A 25,952-nucleotide genomic window follows, 5' to 3' on the forward strand; every position below is an offset into this window, starting at 1 on the left:
GTAAAATATTGCAGTATAGTATTAATTCCACAAGGTGGCAGCAAAGATTTGAAAATAGCTTACCGTCACTACCATCTGCATTGCTCACAGTTTAGTTTGGTTAATGTTTAGTAATCATTATTTTAAATGTCATTTTCTCATGATGAGTACACTGCTAGCCAGAGAGAGAGACAGTCAGATAAAAATATATATATATATATATATATTACATTATAATTATATTTTTATCACATGATAAGATATACTTTATTGAGTAATTATAAACCCTCAGCTAAACTGTAGGATCATTAAAAAGATTACAGAAAACTTCTTTACTGTTAAGTAGTACAAAAACTTATTTTATTTAAGAAATTAATTAATTAATTAATAAAACTCAGTCACTAGTCAACACAAGTGTGTTGTGGATGCTAAGTGCACAAAATGCTAATCGGGAAAGAGTCAGCAATGACGATGCATTTGTGAGAAAAGAACAAATTAGCTTAGAATTAGCGACAAAATGTTTTAACAGGCTTTTCTTTCTTTTTTTTTTTTTTTGCACTAAAGGACCATTACTTTCGCCTGTTATTTCCTGCTTTTAAATTTAAACATACTGTTTATGTGCATCTCCTTTTTTATTTTACTCTGCCAGAACTAAAATAAATTTAGTTGGAGCATCTTATACTAAAACCTTATTTAATTCCACTGCATCTACAACTAATCAAAATGGTAAAATAAATAAATAAATAAAATCTACACATATTACAGTAGTAGTCATTTTATTGAATAACGTCCTGCAAAAGATGAAGTCTGGAGAAAGAAAGAAATTATGGTTTATGTTTTTTTTTTTTTTTTTGTCATTGTTTTACATTATATGATTTAAAACTAAATACCGAGCAAATGTTAAACATACAGGCATTTTAATGGCATTTTTAATATTTCATGGATCACGTTTAAGCAAATTACCACACGTATGATTTCACAGGACCATCTTTCTTCCAGAATAAGAAAAGTAAAAGCCACTCCATGAAAATTGCATGAAAGTCAATTGCTTCAAACTCTTTTCTGGAGACACAAACCCAGACCTCATTCTTTCCCAGGAGATTATTCATCCTCCTGCTCTTGGAAAGTGTCTTTATTCAAATACAGGTTTTTTTTTTTTTAAGAAAGAAGGATGGAACCAAGAAGTGCAGCTAATTACTCCACTAACTTTGATTTTCTTTATAGTGAAGTTCAATAAGATAAGCCTATTAAATGTGAGCTACTGAAGAAGACCTTTGGTGCCAGATTTCATTATGAGACATTCTTCTTTTTAAAAACTATATTTTTAATGATGTTACTAATTGGATCTTGAATCATCATTTAAGGTGCTTTCAATTAAATATTCTATATAAATTAGACTAAAGTGAAGTGAGTTTAAAATTGTATCTCAATTACATTCAAATGCAAATGGAGTAGTACATCATGTAATGTAATAGTGTGATTAACAAGAGGAGCTGGACTGGGCGGCTTGTTAAATGTTGAATGTACAGTATTATGAGATATGAATATACTATAATGGGATAAAGATTTTATAACACAGAAGTCATAACCACTAGGTAGTTTCGAATGACTTTAATGTATTAGTAGATTTTAGCTAGAAGTTAAATCAATGAATCCTGGTTCCTGGAGAGAGAGAGAGAGATAATGCAATACTGCAATACAGTAATAAATGTATAGCAATAATTTAAAAGCCAGTGAATTGTATTTCCTAGAGAAATAATCTGCTAATATATAAGGCTGTCACAAAATTTAGGAATAATGATATACAGTGCATTCGGAAAATATTCTCAACGCTCTACTTTTTCCACATTTTGCTATGTTACAGCCTTATTTTAAAATGGATTAAATTCATTATTTCTCTTAAAATACTACAAGCAATACTCCATAATGACAACGTGAAGGAAGTTTGTTTGAAATCTTTGCAAATTTATTGAAAAAAAAAAGCCAACAACAACACATGTACATACTGTAAGTATTCACAGCGCATTTGCCATGACACTCAAATTGAGCTCAGATGCATCTTCTCTCCACTTTTCATTCTTGAGATGTTTCTACAACTTGATTAGAGTCCACCTGTGGTAAATTCAGTTAATTAGGCATGATACTGTATGGAAAGACACACACATGTCTATATAAGGTCCCACAGTTAACAGTTCACGTCAAAGCACAAACCAAGCATGAAGTCAAAGGATTGCCTGTAGACCTCTGAGACAGGATTGTATCGAGGCACAGATCTGGGGAAGGGTACAGAAATGTCTGCAGCATTAAAGGTCCAGATAAGCACAGAGGCCTCCATAATCTGTAAATGGAAGAAGTTGAAACCAACAGGACTCTTCCTACAGTGGGCCACCCAAACTAAGAGCCTGGGGGAGATGGGCCTTACTCAGCCAGGTGAACAAGAACCTGATGGTTAGTCTGAAAGAGCTCCAGTGTTTCTCTGAGGAGAAGCTTCCAGAAGAACAATCATCTCTGCAGCACGTCACCAATTATGCCTGTATGGTAGAGTGGCCAGACGAAAGCCACACCTAAAAGTCACATGACAGACACCTGGAATTTGCCAAAAGGCACCTGGAGGACTCTCAGACCCTGAGAAACAATTTTTTTGTTGAAGCCCCTTTGGCACCAATTACAGCCTCTAGTCTTTTTTAATATAATGCTATAAGATGTTTTTTCTTCTGTAAGGTTCTCTCTCCACAGAGAAACACTGGACCTCTTTTAGACTAACCATCAGGTTCTTAGTCACCTTCCTGAAATTCATTTTTAAACTGGATTGTAATGAAGTTGCAAAGTTGTTAAATATAAAATATCACTCGGATAAAGATAAGTATGTGATTATGTAAATAATTGTTGTTTAGATCTATACATTACTGCATCTCACAATCTGGTTCTAGCAACTGCCATCTGGAATGTTATTAAAGAACGTAGACACATATAACCAGGTTAAAAAAATAAATAAATAAAAAAAAAAAAAAAAATATATATATATATATATATATACTGTATATATATGAGACTCTTAGCAGCAGTAAAACATTTAAATGGAGCAAACCTTTTAAAGGATGCGGTATATCCGTGAATGATGATCTTGCTGCAGTATTCAGCAAGTGTAATGCTCTAAGGAAAAATACTCTAGTTTGATCACCATAGGTGTCCCGTTTTGGCAGGAACTCGGCTGTGAGTTATTGCCACATCCCCTGTACAGTCCTGACCGCACTCCAAGTGATTTACACATGTTTGGGTCTTTAAAAGAGTACTTGTAAGGCCAGTGTTTCAGACAAGAAGCAGGCAGTCTGATCATGGCTGAACTGAGAAAAATCTCTACCTTCATGGTTTCAAGCACTAGTGAAACACTGAGGTAAGTACCAGTTAAACGTTTGGCCAACGTCTTGGGATTTTAAAACTATGAAATAGGACATATGGCATTATTAAAAACAGTAACAAAAGCAGTCAGCTGTTATTTTAAGACATGAAGGTCGGCTGTTCTGGAATAGTTCTTGCAAGAATAGTATTGACAAGCGCTTTTGCAAAACCCATTAAGCACCATGATGAAACTGGTTCTCATAAAGACCATCCCAGGAAAGCAAGACCAAAACTTACCTCTGCTGCAGAGGAGAAGTTCACTTAGTTTTACCAGCCCCAAAATTTCTTAAAATTCACCAATTAACAAACAGCACCTTACAGTAGATTAGAGCTGTTATAAAGGCTTTACAGATTTAACTGTTCAAAGGAGATAATTGCATATTTTTGTAAGCCTAGAAATAAGGAAGGACCATGGAGTTAGAATGTGATAACAAACTTTTGAGCGGTAGTGTATGTGTGCATGTGTGTATTTGTAGTGCAACTTTCTGGTTTACTTTTTAATCAACCTTTTTATTTTTTCCTTTTTTATTTTTCTCCTTCTATTACTAGCACATTTTTTTGCTGCATTTGATGGGAGAGAAATAACAACACAATTGATTTGTGTGCAAGACACATGAGAAGAATATGCTGTGTGTGGGAAGCTGTTGCATTCACTTTGTCTGGTTTTCTTGACTACTCCTGTTATGGTAAAATATATAACTGATAGAGGAGGGGGCTGGAAACTCAAGTAATCTCAAGTTTTTGTTTTGTTTACAGTACAATGTTTCTCATGTTCTTCGATAATCCTTGTAGCTGAAGGTGTGCCGCCTCGAACGGTGTGACCGAGCAGTTTGAAAAGATGCGGTCAGCTGACTTCATGTGGTTCAGAGGAAACACGATAGTCTTCGGCTCTCCTGACTGAATGGTAGAAGTAGCCTTAAGTTACCGTAATTTCCGCACCTGGCTATAAGCCGCACCTAGTACATATTTTAAAGGAAAAACCATTTTGTACATACATAAACCGCACCTGACTATAAGCCGCATGTGCCCACATTGAAACATGGGATATTTACAAAGAAAGACGGTACACAAAAAGAGTTTTCAATGTTTTAATAACATAACTTAGCTGTTCTTTTTTTCGACTTTTTACATTGCTCCAGTTCTTCCCGCTGCCGTTTCCAGCGTCTCACCATCGACTCATCATGCTGCAGCTCTGTTTCCTTCTTTATCGGCCAGCTCGATTACTTTTAACTTGAAAGCTGCGTCATATGCTTTTCTTTTTGCATTTTCCATGATGAGGGTAGGCTTATGCTAATTTTATTTATGTACAAAGCGCGCGAAGTTACCGTACGTTAAATTTCTTCTTCTATGGTGTTTATTAGCGGTTGTGACTTGCGTCTTCCTCGACAACACATGTCTCACTCTTAACTTTTCTTTTTTTTTAGAAAAAATGCATACATTAGCCGCATCTCTGCATAAGCCGCAGGGTTGAAATTGTGTAACAAAAGTCGCGGCTTATAGTCCGGAAAGTACGGTACTTAAGAAGTAATTTTCTACAACAACTTGCTGTTTAAATCGCTACAAAAAGCAAAATCAAAATTAAAATTATTTTGCACAATTTTATGTTTAAGTCAACCAACTTATTATTAATACTAAATTGCATACACTGTAAACCCTAACGCCTAATGCTAACCCTAATGACCAGACCCATTGTCTGCTGTGGTGAAACATTGCCGAGAGCCGCCGAAATACCAACAACAATTTATTTGATTTGCAACCACAAAAAAAAGATGATTCCTATTAAATAGTATAAGTTAGGCTACTCAATAATGCAAGTAAAGAACGATGAATGAGTACAACAAACTCAAAAACTCATAGTTCCGTTTACTTAAAACTGAAAACATCATTATTTTAAAAGTTTTGCCAAATTATTCGGATTTACAGTGTATTACCACAAACACAGCCGTTGACTGATTATTCCATTGTGACCGAAGTGTGGGAGGTGGAGTGATTGCTTTCTGGAAAATTAGGCAATAATCACATTTATATAACTCATACAATTAAGTGTGCAATACATCTTGCTTAATTTGATATTTTTTACTACAAACAGCAAAAATTGAGTTGTCTTATTCTGCTGCAAACTGTTCATGTGTGTACAGTATATATATGGCACACTATGAAAATCATTAATTAAACTTGTATTAAGGATGTGATGTGTCTGAAACAGTCTTTCATAAATGGGTAGAACATATGTGTTCATGTAGCAGATCATAAAATAAAGAGTACGCACGAAACAATAAATCTGCTTCAGCATTGTTGATGATATAGTGTACAGAAATATGGCTGTCACAGCTTCGCTGGCTGAGACATGCTGTCCTGTGACAAAAAGTGCCTTACGCTCCTAAAATACATTTACAAACAAAATATCATATTTAATTTGCATTAAAACAGAGCTGGTTAAAATAAATTGCAACATACACATTATCAATTCAATGCTTCCTTAAACATTTCCTTGGGGTTTAAACCGTAGTAGAGATATTCGTCCTTGAAGGCGGCCCATGCCATGCGTTCGGTGGTGAATGCCGCACTCCAGTCTCCGGTGGCAGATACGACTACAGCTCCTCCACCCCCCTGAACACACCCTGCCATATACTGCAGAGAGCAATCAGCTGCTTCACACGTCGACTTTCCTATCACACATAAACAATCTTATTTAGTGTCACTCAAGTGAACACATTCAGCAATGAGCAGGTGTTTCATTATGCAAAATAAACTAACCATGAATCTCAGTACTGTTTGCTTTATTTGATGTAAAATCATGTCAGTTTGGGCAATAATAGCATCTGAAGCATGACCTGAATAAAGGGGAGGGAAAAAGATGCAACTAGGGCAAATATGCAAATAAATTTTTGTAACTGTCTGCGTAATAATATAAGTAATAGTGGTATGCATTTGTTATTCATACAAATAATAGTGATATGTAAGATGTGTTAGACTGTATAAATGTTGTTTGGTATTGGTAAGAATAGCATTATTATAAAATATAATATATTATTATAATATAATATAATAGAATGCATTAGAATTCCATTAGAATGCATATATGTATATGTATATATATATATATATATATATATATATATATATATGTCTGTGTGTGTGTATATATATATATATATATATATATATATATATATATATACACACAGTATATACACACGGACATATAGAGGTACTTAGTACGTACAGGTAATTTGAAAAATGCGGTCAAGTCAAACCGTCCTCAACGCACCTTTACTGTATGTGTTAGCTTTTGTGTTCATTATAACTCAGCTCAAAGTGCCCTGTCAGAAGATATCTACAGTACACCTAACCTACACCTTTCGTCCTTATGGTTTACCTTCACACACACACACACACACACACTCACATGCACACACACATGCACTTCCAATTTCAAAATCACAAATGCTATGCCACACTTTGTACTACTACTGTTCCAGTTCCCAGTGCTATAGAAAAAGTCTCAGGATTTCAATTTGTGTCCTGCTGTGTGATAAAGCAGGGTAACCTGCTACACTCCCTGGACACAACATCCCTCAGACAGAGAACAGTACAACACAGGCTCAAAGTACTGGTAGAGTTCAGGCATTTATTCATTAGAGGTGCTGGGGAGCAGAGGACTGTCTAAAAAAGATAAATGGCAGACGCTCTGCCTTTATTTTTTTTATTATTTTTTTTTTTTCCCCAGGATTTGACTCAGGCACAAACACATTTCTGAGCATGGCAAGAAAGCAAAGAATATTCAAGTTCTAATCAAAGAAGCAGCGATTTTTACATGAAAGACCTGGCAGCTCAAGACATCACGGTTCCTAGAGCCAGATGGAGTGGTTCGGTTGCTATGCGGAGGCTGGTGTTTAAAAGGATAAACATGAAGACACGGAGTTGAATAAAAATGTGAAAAAAGCGAAACGGCTCTGCCCATTTCCACAGTCATTACTGCAGAAATCACAAGCAAACAATAGCCTGCTGACCCTCCACACACTCTCTGCCTCATTATCCTCCACCAACGGCGGCTGTCTGTCTGATCCCCTCCCCTCTTACACACCAATTAAAATGATTGGCAACGGCGGTGTCAGATCCTCATGCCACATACGTTTGCATGGAACGTTCATGCAAAATTTGAAAATGGAGTGGCTGTGGGGTGAGATTTTACAAAATTTTATATATATATATATATATTTAAAAAAGAACAGCAACAACAAGCTGAGCAAGAACACAACAATGCCCAGCAGGATTTCATAGTGATGTGTAGTCCACAGGGCAAACAGGATGCAGAACACGGACACTGTTTACTGTTTAAACATCAGGCATGTAAAGATGTCTTGAAAACAAAAACGAATGCTACATTTTTTAAATCTATGGCTACTTTTGGATCTATGTTGCATGCATTAGAGGTTTTGTACAGTACATTATGTATTAAATACAAAACAAAGTTGTTTCTGTTTTTCCTACAGATCTTAGAAATAAGAATTGTACATTATCCTGCTCAGGGTCATGATGGATCGAGAGCCAATTCAGTAAAAACTCATTCGCATGAGCTGCGAATACACTACACCTGGCAATCCCTGCACATTTATACATTTCACTCAACAGCCATCTAAATGTGCATGCAACATTCTAATAATAATAATAATAATAATAAAAACTATTTCACTGCTTGATTAAAACACAAAGGGCAAAGCAGTATAAAGAATGAATAAGAAAGACGTTCAGAAACAAAATGGACGCTCAGTAACAGTTTTATTAGTAAAAGTGTAAACCGATAAAGTGCCAGTGTACTATAGTGGTTGTAAAGGCTCCCACACACATAATACTGCACTCCAGTGCCAATAATTCACCAGTACGCCTGGAGAGTCAGCAGTCCTTCAATCTGACCCAATCTGATCTGATTAAAGGTGATGCTGAGGCAAATTAAATTGTAATAAAGGGATATCTCTTATTGTAAACAGTAAGCAGCCTGCATAGAGGTTAGATAATGCAGTTTCTCCTGCTCAAGTCAAACACTAATGAAATGGGGACTCTAGTGTCATATACTTGGCTTTAGGTGGGAAGAAAAAAGAGATATTGAGCTCAGCTGGAGGTGTGTAAGGCATGTGCTATATCCTCTGTTTCCTTGGATTGTGCATGCTCTCACTATGTGCCTGAAATGCTAAGAGACTATGAATGTAGTTATACCGTACCCTTTTTTTTAAGATCCATCCATGCATAACCTCTCTCTGCTTAGTGTGCTGGAACCTCAAGTGCCCCGTGTGCTTCCCAGTGATTTAACATGTTTTTTTTCTAAGCCGTGTTGACCCGTTTGGGCAGCAGAGAAAATGTCAGCAATGTGGATATTTTTTTAACTGGTTCCTGCACGTTACTAAGAAACATAAAATTCACCATCCTGTCTAGTTCTAGTCCTCATGCTTTCTGCTGCCTGTGTGTGATTCCAGACTACACAGCTGATAATATTATTATGCCCTCCTCCGTACTCCCTCCCTCCAGCTCTCCTGGACAGATTCACGGAGTACTTTATTAAATCATTATGGCAGGTTTTATAGGTTGATCTGAATAACAGCAAGTGCTTAAATTACTAAATGCACAAGGGGCATTCAAGTTAAACTGGGACTTGTGATGAAATTTGCTGTGAATGAAGGTGTAAAACTGATTGACATTTACAGAAGACTTCACACACAGTACGGTGATGAGACTCTTAGCCGCAGTAAAACATCCAAATGGAGCAAATGTTTTAAAGAGGGCCGTACGTCTGTGAATGACGATCCTGTCCCAGGTGGCTCGGAGCCGACTGCACACTGTCGTTCTCATGAACGTTTAGCGATTGGAATGCCTGATCCTTAAAAACGATATCTACTGTACCTCAAAACTCAATTACTTCATCAAGGCAAGTGGGTCACCTATTATTGTTATTATGTTTTTACTTTTAACATTGTGTTTAACAACAAAATATTTTATTGCTGTGTTTTAATCAATCTGTTCTGCGAATTAAACCTTTTTTAAACATTTTTTTAAATCTCAGTGTGTTTTAATAAAACTGCTTTTGACCGCTTACACACGACTTTGACTTACAACCGAACACTTATCCCCCTTTAGAGAAAATAACAAAACATAAATCATGTACAGTATCTCCATTCAGCCTAATAATACAGTGATCTACAGTAATTTTAAGGCCACATCACCCACCCCTATTGAATACAATTGAGAGCTGTTCATCTGTTCGAATTCTGACACATTATTGTAAAGTTATATTATTTGTCCATAATCAGGGTCTTTACAACAGCTTAAGTAACGCATTTTGTGTACAACAAAAACTTCAGTCTATTCAGTCTAGCTTCTGTGTCAAGTCAATCACAATAATGTACCTAGGTGTTGCTCATCCTTCGGCGCCTTTTCTCGCTTCTGTGTTGCAGAACGTAACTGTTGTTAAACATCTATTAACTTCAACAAGTATGAATGCTCAACTCACATAGCCTTCGTTATAGACTTGACACAGATTAATTTTAATTTAGGATTTTAATTAAAGGGTGGACCCAGACCCTCTTGCCTCTTTTATAATTTTAGAAAGAAATTGAGTTAAATAGATTATTTGCATATCCATGTAATGAAATTGCTTTCTGTAATAACTGGCAAAATATCCTACGCAGATGCCATTACTGCTCTCGGCATGAAGCCAATAAATCAGATTACCAAATCATATGTACCTAGATTACTCAGGATTTATACAGTGGTATGCTGTTTCTAGGAGAAGCTTGACTGGTCAGTCACCCTTTCTTTTTTTCAATGAGATGTTTTGAAATTAAAATGGGATCATTTCTAATTAAAAAATGTCCCATTGCTGAAAACTCTAATATTATCGGGATTTACAGCACGATAGGTAAAGCCAGTTCAATTTGGCTGGTGATTTTCTCTTGGGGTTCTAAATCAGCTCATAATCCAGACATCATCATACATCAATAACTGAGCTTATCCCTTAATGCTACCATTTGCTACATTAACAGTGCCAATTGTCATTCAATTTGAAAATAAAAGCATGGATCTCAGAGCATTACAAGTCTTTATTACCTCACATTTTGAGTATTTCAACAAAACAATCGCTAGATTTTTCATAGGCCATGAAACAGAACAGATGTTAGATAATAAAAGAATTATATTAAGATTTCCACGTTCTAAAACTCGGCAGCAAATTCATAAATTAGTTACAACGAGAAATTTTTCTTAAGCCATATGTGTTGTAAGATGTGTAACGCCATAAGTTTTAATACCTTCATCAAGGTCCATGAAACCTGGCGTGTGCAGCATTTTTGTGCTTATGCATCATTTATATGTGAAGACCTAGATATTTCATTTCCTTTCTTCAATAAAGACAAAGAAAAGGTGCTTATTTAGGGGAGTATTGTGTCCAGTGATTTATCACTCCCTTTATCTGCACACCAAATCGAGTACCATGACATCCACTAAATTGATTTCGCTCCTGACTCGTTTGAGGTGTTTCCTTTCATTTGTCTCAATGTGTTATGTTTACTCCATGTCAATCAGACTAACGCCTGAATGTGTTTGCTAGATAAACCTTGGATTCACACTGAACATCAGTTCTAGGGATTAGATGAACACGAAACGGAAGATTCAAAAGGAAAGAAAACAGTCAATCAGTACCTTGTTCCATGTGAAAGAGGATTAGTCTGGCCAAGGTGACTTTCAGAATAGACTCGCCATGGCCGGTGCAGGACACAGCACCACTCCTATTGTCTGCATATCCACCTGATCCTTATCACACACAAACACACACACACACACACACACACACACACACACACACACACACACACACACAAATACCAAGCCTTAATTAACTCAAGGACCTCATGATAAAGCAAGTTTCACTTGCAATAATGAGCTCTTTGGGTTAAACATAATGCAGCCAGTGACAGACAAAGCTGCAGCAGAAACGTGTTTAAATGATCACCCCAAAATACAAGGTCAAGCAGCTCACCAATGAAAGGAGAATCTCCAACTCTTCCCACCATTTTGTTCCTGATTCCACCTGTTGAAGTAGCACAAGCAACATTCCCAAATGCATCCAGAGCCACTGCACCAACTGTGTCATGGCCACTGAAAATTCAGACAAGCTTGATCAGGTATCTGCCTTTTTTTCTTCTTCTTCAGATTGAATCATGCACCGACATTTCATTTAAATCAAATGCACCTTATGCAAAAAAGTGAATTATTAATATCTTTAATATCTTTAATGTAAATAATTTTCCTTTGAAGTTCTTCAACATTTCCCCACGTTCTTCCAAGCATGATCTACCAATAATCTAAAGGAAAAGAAATATTATTTTTCACAGTTCATCTCCAATTTTGAAAGGTAGCCCAGGAGAGCACACTTTCATATCGGTAAAGATATAGTATGATAAAAAGGGAAAGGGTATGAAAAAGGGAATCTGACCCAAATAGTATCCGTAATAATATGTGAAAATTAGTTTCTGTTTGGCCTATAGATCTTTCCAATCCTCATGTGCTTTACCATTAATTTTACTGCCTTAAACACATTCATATACTAACCTGAACATTATATGTATTATATAATTTAGCAGGGTTAGAAATGCTATTTGCACAGTCACAAAAAATGTGACACGTTCCAACACAGATTGAGCATCAGCTTGACAACCACAAGGAGAAAAAATAAATGTTTTAATTGACTTTCCGCATTTATGAACGCACATCGTTAAAATAATAGTTTATACTCCATAGACATTGCCAGAATCACTTCTAGAATCACAATATATCCACCTTCCTTTCATTCCTGCATGTTTTCAGGACATTTTACTATTAGTCATGGCTTTAGTATGAGAAATTTGTGCTCAGGAGGTTCAGGGAATTATTACATTTCAAATCCACCCATCCATCTGCTGAAAATCCATCTATCCATCTGCTGAATCACAGAGCGAGTCAAAATCACAGCAATCAGTTCAATTATTTTTGGCACTACAAAGCAGAACTTCCAGTTTCACTTTATCGTTTTGCTTTGAGGAGAAATGCGATCGACCACATTTTTAGCCATGTAGTTGAGATGCTTCTGTACATATCACAATAAATCCTAATACAGTCCTCAATAAAAAGAATGAACCAGTTTCAGTGGCATCTGTAACAAGCCAAATCGGCCATGTCTTTTAACTCCATCACTGTGGCTCAGGTTAGGCTTTAGATTTCTCATATAAATTAGCAGGGATTTAATTTATTTTAGACAGTTAATTAAGATACAGACCTGTGACTGTTCTCTGAGAGAGACCAAGAAGCAAAGGGTTTTCTTTTGAGGAATATTTGTCTGATCCATCTGGCAAGGAATCCTGAGGCATCAATCACTTTTGACATGAACCTGATTACTCCTTTAAATTGCCAGCAACAGCTGAATCAAGCTTAGAGTGGCTTTGGGGGAAACTCTATTTAAAAGCTGTCTAATGCTGGACTGTATTTCACATCATAAATATTTTTAAATAACAATAAATCCCTTCATACAGTCAAACAAATAATATAATATGGCATGGAAATTATCAAATCTGACAGCTGTTCCTCAGGAGGTTCAGGGAATTAAACAGTCCCAGTTTATCTTAAAATAGAAAAAGAAAGAAATAGCTGAAATTTTAAATATATGCCTATCTGATATACCACATATAAAATATTTACACAGTATTTTATCAGTTAAAACTTTCTGTGAACATATCTAACAACTTCCATACAGCAATAATGACATACAGTACACCAATCAGCCATAACATTACATTATCTTGTTACAAAGTTACCTAAAAGTGAGTGGGATATATTAGGCAGCACGTAAACCTTTTTTTCCTGAATGTGATGTGTTAGTAGCAGAAATTTGGCCAAGCATACAGATTTGAGCGATTTTGACAAGTCACGGATTATGATGACTAAACGACTGGGTCAAAGCAACTCCAAAACTGCAGCTCTTGTGGAAATTTCCAAGGAATGGTCCAAGGAAGGAAAACTGGTGAACCAGAGACAGGGTCATGAGCAGCCAAAGCTTTATTGGTGCACATGGGTGGTGAAGGCTGGTCGGTGTAGATCAATTCAGTAGAAATTATATACTGTAGCTTAAACTGCTAAAAAAAGACACCCCTTCATGGAAATGGTATTCTCTGATGGCAGGGGCCTTTTTCAGCAGGATAACGCACCCTGACTGCTACTGACGATTTAGTACCGCACCAATCCTTCAAAGGTCTAGTGAAGTCCATGTCTTCACAGGGTTTTTTTGGCAGCAAAAGTGGGACCTAATCGATATTAAGTGGGTGGTCATACCATTATAGCTGATTGGTGTATATTACATGGCATATAGCAACAATTACAGAACAACATTTTGTATTTATCTAATCTGTCAAAAGGTGTTGATTAATTTTCTATTTTAAAAGATGCACTTATACTAATTTGTTAGTTCCAATAATTTAGCCTTTTTACAGTAGCAGCTCATTCACAATGACTTGTCTGGCACAAGGTCTACATTACTTATGCCTAAAAACAAACAGATTTTAAAAAATGCGTTAAAATGTTGCGGCATATAATTAGTGATAGAGTGACAAGGTTCTGTAATGTGAGTTTTGGGTGTCAGTGCACTATAACAGTCTTAATTATTTTAAATGGAGATGGTGGAGAGGTAAAAAAAACTGTTGCATCTATTAGAAGATATAATTGTTACTGTAAATAGCTGAACGTGATAACAGGAAATAATCTGTGACACAGATATTCCACAATAATTAAAAATGACTATGTTAATGTTTAAAAAAATTAATATATAAAACCTTTTTTTGTCATTAAATAAAATACGGTAACTGAGGAAAAAATGCTGTGGTATAAAAGGAACATAATACTTCCTTGTCACATTGGGGCATATCACACCATCCCCTTTCCTTGTGTTTCATTCCTAACTCAAGTTGACTTATGCACATATTAATTTTCACTTAAACAAATACAATGGGCTCATGAGCACCAAAAATGGACCGTGCAGCAATGCGGTTCAGTCTGCTAAATCCCATTTTCTTTTACGTCACACCTTCACACGTCTTGTGAATCAATTGATCAGAGCTGTTTTGGCAGCAAAAAAGTGGACATACATATCAGGCAGGTGGTTTTAATCTTTTGGCTTATCAGTGCAAATTTTGCTCTGTGCCATCACGGTGGGCCTGGTAAAATATATAAGCAGGGTCAGGCAGTATGGGCAAGAGGCTGCCGCATAATGACCCTAAACGAAGACACAGGATAATTGTGTTTCAAGGGCTGTGAATTAAAGAGCCCAGTGACAGCAGTGTGGCTGAGCACAGGGAGGTCATCAATAATGGAGCTGTGGTGGGGAGGGATGAAAGGTTGTAGCTCAGCCAGCTGTCACTTAACACCCCCTCGGCACTATTTTTACTGGCTCCCAGTGGGTCTGAGGTTACACTTCACCACGACCGTGGTTCCTCTACCTCACCTCCTGGGGAGACAGAGGTGACAGGAACAGTACTCCCTGCTTCAACTGCAATGACCTACTGTTTTTGTTACACAACTATACAAATTTCTTTTAAAAATCACATGCAAACGATTAAGGACAAATACTACTACTACCACCACTAATAATAATAATAATATTTATAAGTGTGGACTCAATTTGAGTTAGATATTGTCATCAATGAAACAACAAAATAAGGAATATCTTTCGAAAGAATGCTGTTGATCCAGTACAACACGACCTGCCAGTACATCTTCAAGCTGCCTCCCAAAGACTTCTAGGAGACAGCTTGAAGATGTCCTGGCAGATCGTGTTGACCCAATAACATATTCATCCACTTATATTGCTTTTTTCTTCCTTTAATTTGTCACCCCCCTGTCATCTCGATATCATTATCTCAGTTATTAGCATAATACACAATATTTATGGTTACACTCCCAGATATACATTCCTCACTCTGATCCTGATAACAAGTGTCTGTGCCAAGGGTCAGACTTGATTTATGTCTTGTAGCAGGAACTAAAATTATTGTTTAATGGTTTCATTGGACTCTATTTCTTTTAGAATATAATACATGTTTATTAAAAAAAAAGAATTCCTTATCTTTTTAGAGACAACCAGACAAGACCATTTTATAAAAAGATTCATTTTAACACTGTCCTAGTTTTAGTTAGAAAAAATGTAAAAAAAAAAAAAAGGTTTATTTGGGTAAACATATTACACATTACACAAAAGTTGTTGCAGCTATAAGTTTTCTTAGGCAGGAAAACAAAATTAGGCCATTCGCGGCTAAACTACAGATCTGCTCTCATTGCAAAATGAAAAATAAGCAAATAATTCTAATAGGGGAAAAAGAAAAAATACAGACACACACATATCCTCAGACAAGAGTAACAACTGGTGCTTTGTTCGATAAATAAGTAGGATGACCTTTCCTGCTTACTAAATGTACAGCAGGAGAAGCCTGTATGAAAGTGATATTATATTTTGCTGTGTTTATTGTGAGCTCCTAAAATAATTATAAAAATAAATAAATAAAAATGAACATATAGTGAGATGCAGTTCTGAAAATGAACAATTATTTTACAAAACTTAAAAAAGAAAAGTCTGGAACAAATAAAAATTCAAATCATGTGATGCTTAACAACAGCTATTTAAAAATAAAATATATCACTTATGTGCCTTCAATTTTGATGTATAAAAAAAACTATCTAAATCTCCAGTAGAGCATTCAAAACAAAGTTTTATTTTTTCAGCATTATTTTCTGTAATAGGGTCCATTATATTTTTATTAGCTCAATTCATCAGGTACAATTCAACCCACTACTCAGATAAATTGATTGTCGCATTTTCCAACAAATTGCTTTAATTCTCTTCTCTGTTGCACTGAAATGAAATAGAATTAGATCTGGCTCTGATACTCAGCTCAGTCACAAACATGCTCTCGAATGGAGAGCTACTTACCACTGTGAGTTGAAAAGCTCTTTGACACCAACAGCATACTTTTTGTAGTGCTCCCACTCTTTTCTCTCCTGCTCCGTCACCAAAGCCTGTGCTGGCACTGTGGGAACGCCGATGCTCTCTGCAAACAGGTTCGCCCCTTGGCCCGTCAACATGACATGCTCGGTCTGAAGAACCCAAAATAAAAAATAAAAAAAACAAGTAAAGACAGATGTTTTTTAATTATTTTAAGGATAAATGATACACCAAAACATGACAATTATCTAAAGCAATTATCCAGATTGGGATGCAGCTTTTAGCAATAATGTGTTAAACACCTAACTAAATTAAAATTGTAACTATGAAATGTTTGAATTGCCACTGCACCCACCTGCATGCATCATTATAGCAACAGAACATATCACACACTTTTCTCTTTAATCACAAAGATGCTGTTGCATAAATAAACTCCAGCACACTGGATGTGAAATAAGTTGTATCCAAAAATGATATGTTTTTTATGATACACTGTATGATGATAACCCTTTAACCTAACATTATTACAAATTGCCACCTCATAGATCCTGAACTCCGATTGCTGTCTTTTGCTGACTCCCACACATGGTGTAGTGCCATAATCAGTGCCAATGATTACTTACAGTACGTCACTGAGAAGTTGTAACTGTATGGTATACAAATAATGAGTATCTTACAGAAATTGCAAACATTATCATTAAATTTGATTGGTATGATGAAATGATCCCAGACTGGCCACTGCAGGCCAGGTGATTAGCTCTAAGTGAAACATGGGCTTAAAAGATTTTCTTTAGGTTATAAAGGGCCTACAGATCAAATAAAGCAAATCTCATTACATCAGTGCTGATAGAAGTGTGGGTGAGAACAAAGCATAGGACTAGGGGGAAAAAACCCTAATCATGTACATCTCAGAGGTGGCATGTTTTTTTCACTCCTTGCAGTGATACAGAGGCACCTGGAAAACTCACTTCTGTGCTTTTTAAATGAAGCAGCGTTCAGGCTAAATACAAATACATTGGAAAAAAGGCAATTCACTGCAGGAGAAAGGCCCTGATACATGAAACACAAGAAATCGATTTGCATCTGTTAGAGATTACTTTCCCTTTGTCCTAACTTTATCTAGGGGACCTTTATTTATGGTTATCGCCCAAATGAAGATTGTTCTGGTTCCTGTCAATGTTTCTTCTTTGTAATCTCAAAGTTTTTCTTTGCCGCTACCACCACCTCAAGCTTGTTCATTAGAGACAAACTGATAAAGCTTAAAATGCATACATATTTTTCAATTTATATCCAGATTTTTTATTTCTTTAAAGCTGCTTTGTAATAATGTCCATTGTACAATAGAAGAAAAGCACTATAAATAAGAAAAACTGAATTGAAACTACCAAAAAAATCACAATACTCAGACTTATGAGCTAAAACAAAACAAAACAAAAGGGGGCTGCTACATATTAGGTAGAAGAAAGACCTTGCTTTTTTCCTCACTCTTGCTTGGAATACACAGAAAAAAACCTGCCATACTGTGCACCAACAAACACTAGGGTTTTTTGTGGCATTTTTTTTTTTTTTTTACAGTATATCTCCTAAAGGCCAGAAACGATTTTCTTCTTAACAATAATGGCATCTCTGACATTTAACCTCATGTCCACTCTCTGTCTGTTACGCTTGAAATGAAAGTTATTGTTCAGAAATAACATAAAATTATTTCTTTAAAAATTATTTTCTTTTCACTCTGCTGCTCCCTAACTTTCAATTAAAAAAAAATATCCTCTACAAGGTAATTCCTCTGTAGCACAAATAAAACTTTTTTTACTGTCTATTTGCCTTTAAATTAGTAAAAATACTGTCTTTAAAATACAGGGCAACATGAGCAAAAGACAGAACTGCTCTATTTTTCCTTTCTGTTTAAAATAAAATTGAGACAAAATTGAGCTCTTTGCAGTTTTGGAAACTTTTAAATATTAAAGTAGTTATTAATGTCATTTTTCTCTGTCACGTATAGTGCAGTATAGATCACAGGCAGCAGCATGAGCTCAGTGACGCTCGATCGCTGCATTGATCACAGACTGATGAATTTTTAATATGGCCTATTAAAGAGTGCCGTCCAATCCCCGGTAAGGCCAAGGTCTTTTGGGGCAGTCGACACAGGTGCTGCGTCTAATCAATTTTCTTGTAAGACCGGCTTCTTGTTTCCCTTGTGTCTGCTGCAATGGAAGGTGAAATTTGTGTATCAGAGGTGTGAAAACATTGTTAATATAGGCTGTTTATTTTGTCCTGTGGGAGAATATTTCACCCACAGAACAGTAGGCAGCATAAAAGAAGGTTGGGGAAAGGATATTACAAATTCAAGCAAAAAAAGGTATGGGAAAATTGTTCCCTGTGTGCCAAATGAATGGTATAATAAATTCCTTCTAATATTATATTTCTGACTAATACAAAACCATATAGAATATTATATGCTACATTTGCCTGCTGAATTTTTTTTAACTTACATAAATTTGCCAGAATACATAAAGTGTTCAGTGTAAAATGAATAAATAAAACAAATACTACTGCGGAAAAAGCTCTGAGCTGTACTTTCTGTGCTTTATATCATCATGAACCTCAAATTTTTACCATCTCATTTGTCACTGACAGCACAAGATCTTCCCAGAAAGGTAGAAATGAGTTGAAATAGGCTTACTATGAAAACACACGAAGGAGAAAAGAATTGCTCACTTTATCAGTCAAGTCTTTTTGCTATGTGAGGTAACCACATTCGTATCGTAAAATTTCCATTTTCAGCATTACAAAGAGTGCTGATTGAAATGAACCTGAAAATCAGCCAAGATTTGGACTTCACCATTTCAAAGCTCTCAGGAGATAGCATGTTAGGTCTTAAAGAGTCAGAACGAAATTCAAAAATCTTAATGTCATATAATTTTATCTAGAATGTTATTTACAAAAGAACGAAAAAACATATTAAAGCATTTTCAAAACATATAACCTGCTCCAAGAGGCGACAGAAGCTGGACAGAACTGAGCTTTGTAAGAAAAATTTACATTATAGGTGGCTGGTAAGTGCAAGAAGCAAGTGCTTCTTCTTATCATTTTCCATTTCCATGCTGAACTTTAGCTGACAAATCAGGCTAAACATATGGTAACAAACAGAGAGCTTAGAAGAATGTGTCTGAGGCACTTAAAAAACAGTGGAGCGCTTAAAAAATAATCTTTACAAATAAAAATGTCTTGAATATAGACAAATTTATCCAATGTATTTGTACATAATAAAACACAAGGAGGTGAGCTTTTATTAAAATAACAACAACAGAAAAATAAATGGTGTGATGCAGACCATCGTGAACCCCACAGTTATAACACATCTGCCACCAATTAACATTCTATTTGCTATTCCAATTTTTATTAATATTTCAATTACTGAAGCTTTCCTGTTCTCACTTAAATTACATCTTAACATATTGTCTCACTTTAAAAATTCAGCTCATTAAAGCTCAGCTTCAAAATTTAAGATTTCTTGTCTAGTTCAGTACACACAAACACAATCAAGGGGAAGGCTGCTGACTTGAAAGTTCATAATCTGTTGATAATCAATTGATAATCATTGACACCATCCAAGCTACAGAAGCTCATCCCTGAAAAGAGTTGGCTGTTTGCAGAATGCTGTAACCAAGCATATCCATGAAAAGTTGACTGAAAGGGAAAAGCATGGTAGGAAAAGGTCCACAATCAACAGGGATGATTAAAGACTGTCAAGCAAAGCCAATTTAATTCCTTGGGTGGGCTTTACAAGGAGTCGAGTGAGCTATTTCTTCGGGAAATGGACTACTGTTGCATTCCTACTGTTACTGTTAATGACTAACTGTTTAACTAATTCCTAACATCAAGCCACTTTTGAACCTAGGACAATGTAAAAAGCATCTTATTTGGGATAACGAGAAAAAGAACTGGACTGCTGCTCAATGGTCCAAAGGCCTTTTTTTCAGAGTAAAGTACATTTTGCATTTTATTTAGATGACAAGTACACAGAAGCTGGAGGGAGGTCAATAGTCAAAAGTCATAGAATCCAAGTAGCATGAAATCCAGTGTACAGTTTCCACAGTGAGTTATAATTTGGGGTACCATGTCTTCTGCTGGTGTTGGTCCACTGAGCTTTATCTAGTCAACACAGATGTCCACCAGAAGATTTTGGTGCACTTGATGTTTCTGTCGGCAGACAGCCTTTATAAAGGTGTCATTATAATTTTCACTGTTAATTATCTTGCAGAGAACAGCTTTTGAGAAGCTGTTCTCTTCTGGTTGTAAAGAGTGCTTAATTAAGTTATATCAGCAGTTGATGAAATACCCAATCCAGCCCATCTGTTACCAACACCCATGTCATAAAAAAGTCAAAGATCAGACTTTTCCCTATTTTGATGTTTGCTGTAACACATTATCTGAAGCTCCTGACATGAATTTGTATGATTTTATGCATTGTCCTGCTGTCACATGACTGGCTGATTAGATAACTGCATAGATGAGCAGGTGTGTAGGTGTTGCTAATAAACTGGAAAGAGAGCATAGATTATAAGGAGTGTCTGCCATACAAACCCCTGTAATACCAAAGAACTGTGATATAATATGCCTATGATATATTTTTGATCTTTTAAAGCCTGAAATTAAATTGGCAGATCTATTGTCTACTTTTCAAACTTTTATATATTCATAAAATTTTGAAAAATATTGCATAACTTTACCTATATTTAAGCAGTTCCCACTTGTTAAAATATCATGCTTTGCAGAAATTGGGGTGTTCATAAGGTGATTTGTTTATGATAGAACAGATCAGCGCGAAACAAGGTAAAGAAGTGAACATGAAGTATTAAACAGAATTTAAAGAGCAAGTTCCCTCGATTACTGGTTAATTTTCACCAAAATTAAAGAAAAGAAATTAAATGTTGCACCTTTTCCATTACAGCACGGGCAAGGCTAACAGGGTTAGCAATGTTTCGAACTGAAGAAACAGCACCGGCATGCAGCATTTTTCCCTCCATGATTAAGGCGTCCAGCTCCACTTCTCCATCGGTATTCAGCACAGCGCCGTGACCTACAGCAAGACAGCAACACTGCCACACGGATCTGTTACCCCATCACTCAGAGGAAAACAACTGCTCACTTCATCACCTCACACCACCACACCTGTGCATGAAGCAGGCTTAAAGGAAGTTCCTCAGTTAAGTCCAAGCTTTAGGTGCGGACTTCCTTACAAACTCAGTGCCTAAGTGGAGTATACCCAGTAAATTGAAGCCTGCTGAGAGTGATAAGGGGAAGCTACTATCATCTGAGCAGGCTCACAGTGGAAGCATCAGTTTATACTGACAACCTCCTGTTTCACAGATGAAGTGTATGGTGAAGAGTTGAATGCCTGAGCAACACTTTAACTCCGGTTAATTCCATCTGAGTTTAAAAGATTGTGGCGTAACTAAAAGAAGGGTAATACTTTAATTTTATGGTAAATTCAGTGTAATTTATCTAATTTGATAAAAAGAAGTCTCATGTTTATCACCTATTATTGAAGATTGTAATATTAGAAAAACAGTTTCCTTAACTAAATTATTTAACCACATATAAAGTTAAACTGTCAGCAAATGGCAAGTGTAAGAAATAACCACGTCTGCCATATCAGAAAAGTTGGTTTTCATCTGGTGTGATCCAAATCCACTAAACACCTCAGGTTTCTGTCTCCCATGGCAGAAGCCTGATAATTAATTTAGTCAAAAAGAGAGGATTTCACATCTGTCCACATGTTCACACTTATACAAGGAATTTAATGAAATCATAGACTTAAAATTAGAAGATTAGAGTGAGCAGCACTGACACTACACACTGGCACCTCACAGCTCTAGGGTCCCTGTTTCGATCCTCAGCTCAGGGTATTGTCTGTGTTGAATTACTGTGCATGTTTTCTCCAAAGCACTTTGGGGTTTCTCAGGTTTCCTCTCATCTTGCCAAACTGTCTATGGTAAATTGTATTTGGGTGTGATGTGTACATGCACGGATGTCCCACTAAAGGTGTATTCGCACTTTATGCAGTGTTCCTAGGAGACCTGGACTGCAGTGTGACACTGACCAGGATAAAAACTCTTACTAATAAGGCTCTGACCAGAAGCAAGGGCCATAGCCCCACATGCTCCAGGGGTGCTGTATCAGAGCTACTGTATGCTCTGACCCCAGCTTTTGACCCCAGCTAGCAAAATCATGTAGCAAGAAAACATTAGAATAAACAACTTAATGAGTCCTTAACTGCATCATATGTCCATTTACGATGCTTTAAAAAAAATAAGAAAAACAGAATTGGGGGTAAGATGCACACCCATGTTTTGGGGTATGACTTGGGGTACGATGCACACCCTGCCATGTGATTTTCCTCTTTAAAAATCACTACAAGTTCAGTACATTACTCATCTATTGATCAGCATTGTATAGACTGAAGTAGAGTGTCCTACTCGAGTTTATTAACTGATCCCTCTGGCGAAGTGCTGATTTTGCTCCTTGTCCATGAAGAGGTTCTGCCGTTTCACCTATAGTGGCAGTTCACAATCACAAATGAGATAGACCGTGACAGACAGGGAGCATTAATGAAGTGTCTTATTTGCTCCCTGCTGGCTCACTGTAATCTGATGAATACTCAAGGACCTCACTTCCTGCTCTCAGGATAATCATTAACAGCAAACTGCTAGGGAAACAAGGTCCAAGTTCCAGCTTTAGAAGAAGCCAGCATATTGTGCAGCATAGTTTTAAAGGTTACCTTTCTGTTTGTGGGGAAAAAAGGTAAGCAAACAGAAAATTGGTGTTAGTTCAAACATGTTAAAAAATATTCAATTTGTGAAAGACTGACCTATGATTTGTTTGGATCAGTTGCTTTAAGTAACATACAAAATAATTTTTATGAAATATATTTACACCGGAGATAACGTTAGGACATTTGACCTGCAGGTAACCTGCTGAAATTACATTTTCAAAAAAGCCTTTATTCCCTGTGACACTGCCTCCATGATTTATTACTAGGAGCACCCAATCATATAAAGAGAATTTGTGCATTTATCTCTGTAAGTACACATTACTGTATGTTGCAGATGTCTGAGATACAGTATTTCAGTTTTTAAAAAAGTTATAGAACATTTATTTTAAATAATGAATGACACTGACCTGCATCGAAAACTGGATCATCCTCCATCACTCTCACGGCCACTTCAACAGCATCCAGTGCACTTCCCCCCTTTTTCAGAATAACACTCCCTGCTTGAACAGCAGCTTTCACCCCAGCCACTGATGCCTCAGCCAACACATCGGGTATGGCCCATGCTCCGCCATGCACCACCAGCACAGCCTTCATCATTACGTTTCCGCAGATAAACAAACAAACAGCCCGCACTGTCAGGGGAGAGGAAAAATTACTGCCAGGTTCCACTTTCCCATGCGTTGCCCTTGGACTGCAATGTGCCATGTAACATGGCCTATTATTCAGACAAGCTGACAGAATTCTTGCAGCTCGGCTCAGTGGAACGGATTGTTTACAGGAAGTTGGCTGTCAGCCCCGCTGTCATGTTTATGCTTGATCCATTATTATGAGGGCCTGTTCCATTTGCCCTGCCTGGTACACTCTCTATCCAGACTTTTTTTTAATAATCAGAATTACGGGCTCTCTTGCAGTAATAAAATACATAGACATTTCACTGTGCTCTATCACTTCAGCACAGTCAATGTGGAAAGCACTGATTATAAAAATGAACGTTTTCATGCTGCTCCCATTTGACCATCGCTTTAAGGCTGTCACTTTGTATTTACAGTGTTTGTTTATGTTAATTTTCCGCCATCCATTATTTTCAAGTCGTGACTAGTGTAATTTATGGAAGCTGACTGCCAATCCCTCGTTCTCGTCGAAATGAATGATAGTGATATAGGCCTATTTTTTATGGATTGTTTTTGAGGTCTTTGGGAAGGCAATGTTACACTTTGTGTAGTAAAACAGTAGGCTGTGTAACTTTTTATCATTTTTAAACGCCTCTTCTATTGTTTGAATGCACACTATGAACACAAAATATTTTCTTTGCATATAGAAATAATTCATAGCTCAAAATTTTATTTCGGAGCTACTAGTTCCCTGGTGAACTAGCAGCTACTGTACAGTCATCTGTGGTGGCTTATCACCATGGCCCAGGTTACGTTTTCCTGAACATGGACCTGACCCCAGTCACTGGGATGTTGCTCAAACCGGTGCACCCTTTGTGCTGCACCCAGGCCTGGAAGATTTCGGAGGATTGCATCAGGAAGGGTAACTGGTGTGGAACCCGTGCCACATCAAAACTGCCAGCCAAGTTCCCTGATGAACCTGTGGTTCCCAAACTAAAAATTGGGAGCAGCCAAAAGAAAAAAGGATGTCAATCTAACACAATGTGTGGCTCATGTTTCACTCTGACAGGACTGTCACTGATAGTCTGCATGAATCGACAGTCTGACCAGGACAGAAATCATCCACAGGCACGCTTCTCCATACCATATGCAGTTTTCTCACAATTAATCTTTGTATTAACATCGGTTCCACAAAAATCCAAAATAATTTGCTTAACGACATCTTAGTAGGTAATAATCTGATGTGGTTGCCAAAAAAGTTATACTGATGCCTATTTATTTAATGGAGATTTAGAGAAACTGGAGAAAAGTAATGGAGATTTGGCCGGATTTATCCAAGGCACCTTAAAAATCAGTGCAAGTGCAAGGCAGGTATGTGAATTGAAGGTTTTGTATATACCGTAACAGATCAATGTACTATGCCTGGCCCAAAAAAAAATAAAGTTGCACAATCTAAGATTTCATTCAGCTTTTTTTTTTTTCTAAATAGCTTCACTAACAAGTGCTTTTCTTATGGTCACACAGCTGTTTAGTCCCAGTCCTTGAGTTTTCATCACTTTGTGTGTGTATGGAAATGCTCTTACTTTCACTATTAAACATACTGTACTATATATATTGTTAATTTTTTTTATTTTACCATGCAAGAATACAACGTGCTAGAGTTATCTCCCTTCATGATCTTTTGCAAATCTTTATTTGCTTTCTTTGCCTGATGCAGCCTAATAATTTGACCCTTCAGAAAGATTAATGTATGTAGTAGTCTTTAATTAAACTCAAATTTAATACCAAAGTTTTTATCTTTAATAAAAAAAAATAATCTCTAGGCGGTCTCCCTACTGAACACACTGCTGCTATTCACGCTTCATTGTTCCACGTCTATTAAGCTTTAAAGTACAGCATTTTATACCCCTTCAGTAGTTTCCATTATAAAGCCACAAGGTTATTGCCATTTTCTTCACGGAGCTGTAGTGACTTACATTAGACTTCTGCAAGGCTCACAAAGTGTGTGATTATCTCAACAAAAAGGGTACTTACACTCAAAACGAGTCCAACAGTAAATCAAATGTAGCTCTTAAATAGTTTTAAGCACACGCGGTAAAATTACCTTACCTATAATCTTACTGTAAGTTTAAAGCTGTACGTTGGAGCAGCCGGGTAACTTAGGGAACAGCGC

At 36.6% G+C, this 25,952-nt stretch overlaps 1 protein-coding gene across 3 annotated transcripts; it reads right to left on the minus strand.

Annotated features, from left to right (window-relative positions):
• Positions 1-5,144: 5,144 nt before the first annotated feature.
• si:dkey-103j14.5 (isoaspartyl peptidase/L-asparaginase) lies at positions 5,145-25,952 on the minus strand. Of its 3 annotated transcripts, none has more exons than XM_053503069.1 (7): positions 25,889-25,952; positions 23,576-23,800; positions 21,331-21,473; positions 16,379-16,542; positions 11,408-11,526; positions 11,071-11,181; positions 5,145-6,047 (listed from the first exon to the last, which is right to left on the minus strand). In XM_053503069.1, exons 2-7 carry the CDS (start codon positions 23,763-23,765, stop codon positions 5,842-5,844), a joined length of 933 nt encoding a protein of 310 aa, XP_053359044.1. In that variant the 5' UTR covers positions 23,766-23,800; positions 25,889-25,952; the 3' UTR covers positions 5,145-5,841. The 3 variants fall into 3 exon arrangements, with proteins under 3 accessions (XP_053359044.1, XP_053359043.1, XP_053359045.1); XM_053503068.1 differs by having other exon boundaries at positions 25,814-25,919; XM_053503070.1 differs by lacking the exon at positions 25,889-25,952 and having other exon boundaries at positions 21,331-21,492; positions 23,576-23,725.

The sequence above is a fragment of the Clarias gariepinus genome, chromosome 8, assembly GCF_024256425.1.
Source record: "Clarias gariepinus isolate MV-2021 ecotype Netherlands chromosome 8, CGAR_prim_01v2, whole genome shotgun sequence".
Lineage (NCBI taxonomy): Eukaryota > Metazoa > Chordata > Actinopteri > Siluriformes > Clariidae > Clarias > Clarias gariepinus.